General features: G+C 35.3%; 1 protein-coding gene across 1 annotated transcript in view; it reads left to right on the top strand.

Moving 5' to 3' along the window:
* The window catches only part of LOC119592773 (protein turtle homolog B-like), a 45,158-nt gene that overhangs the window by 33,045 nt on the left and 11,345 nt on the right, over positions 1-768 (top strand). Inside the window, exons 13-14 of the mRNA XM_037941705.1 lie at positions 47-244; positions 501-616. Of these exons, the coding sequence (XP_037797633.1) occupies positions 47-244; positions 501-616 (314 nt within the window). The remainder of the gene's footprint in view (positions 1-46; positions 245-500; positions 617-768) is intronic.

Raw genomic sequence — 768 nt, 5'->3', positions numbered from 1 at the left:
GTTCTACTGCTGTACTCCCGCTGCCTGCTGTATCCCATTGTCAAAGGATTGCTTCCGCTAGGCCCAAAGCCGGATCCACCGCGGAATGTGACGGTCAGGAGGGTACTAGATGAGTACCTAATCAGCTGGATACCACCCACCGACAATTCAGTTCCTCCAGCCTACTATGGCATCGAATATCGAACGGATGGGACATGGAAGAAGCTCAATGATGATCACATTATAGGTGCAACATCGTACACAAGTGAGTCATCTTTTTTCTCTTTTTATTCTCTGCCTCCTTATCATGTTTTATCAATGTTAATTGAGCATATGTATATATAATAATGTACAGTATGATAAGAGTGTTCCTTTTAGCTTATACTCACATTTTATTCGGTGGATATTAACATTTTTGGTGATAAAATTTTCATGATTAAGATATATTTCATATCCATCAATAATCTTTAGTATGTTTGATAATCACTATGAATATTGTTTTCCCATTTCATCGCATAAAGTGAAGAAACTAAAATCTGGAAAGAAATACTACTTTCGGGTGTTTGCCAACACCCTCACGTCTTTTGCTTACTCAGAAGAAACAATGTTTGTTGTTCCTGTTCAAAATAAGGAAAAGGTAAGTAGCAGATGGTATTTGTATGTATATTGCATGATAAAATGTTACTAGACATAACTAGACTAAATTCAGTATACTTTGTGAACAAAGTATACTGAATGATAAATCATTTATTTATGTATTTCAGAAAATAACAAGTTAAATAATCTGTC

The sequence above is a fragment of the Penaeus monodon genome, chromosome 30, assembly GCF_015228065.2.
Source record: "Penaeus monodon isolate SGIC_2016 chromosome 30, NSTDA_Pmon_1, whole genome shotgun sequence".
NCBI lineage: Eukaryota > Metazoa > Arthropoda > Malacostraca > Decapoda > Penaeidae > Penaeus > Penaeus monodon.
Note: the sequence above shows the minus strand (reverse complement) of the source record. Positions and strands in the feature narration are given on the sequence as shown.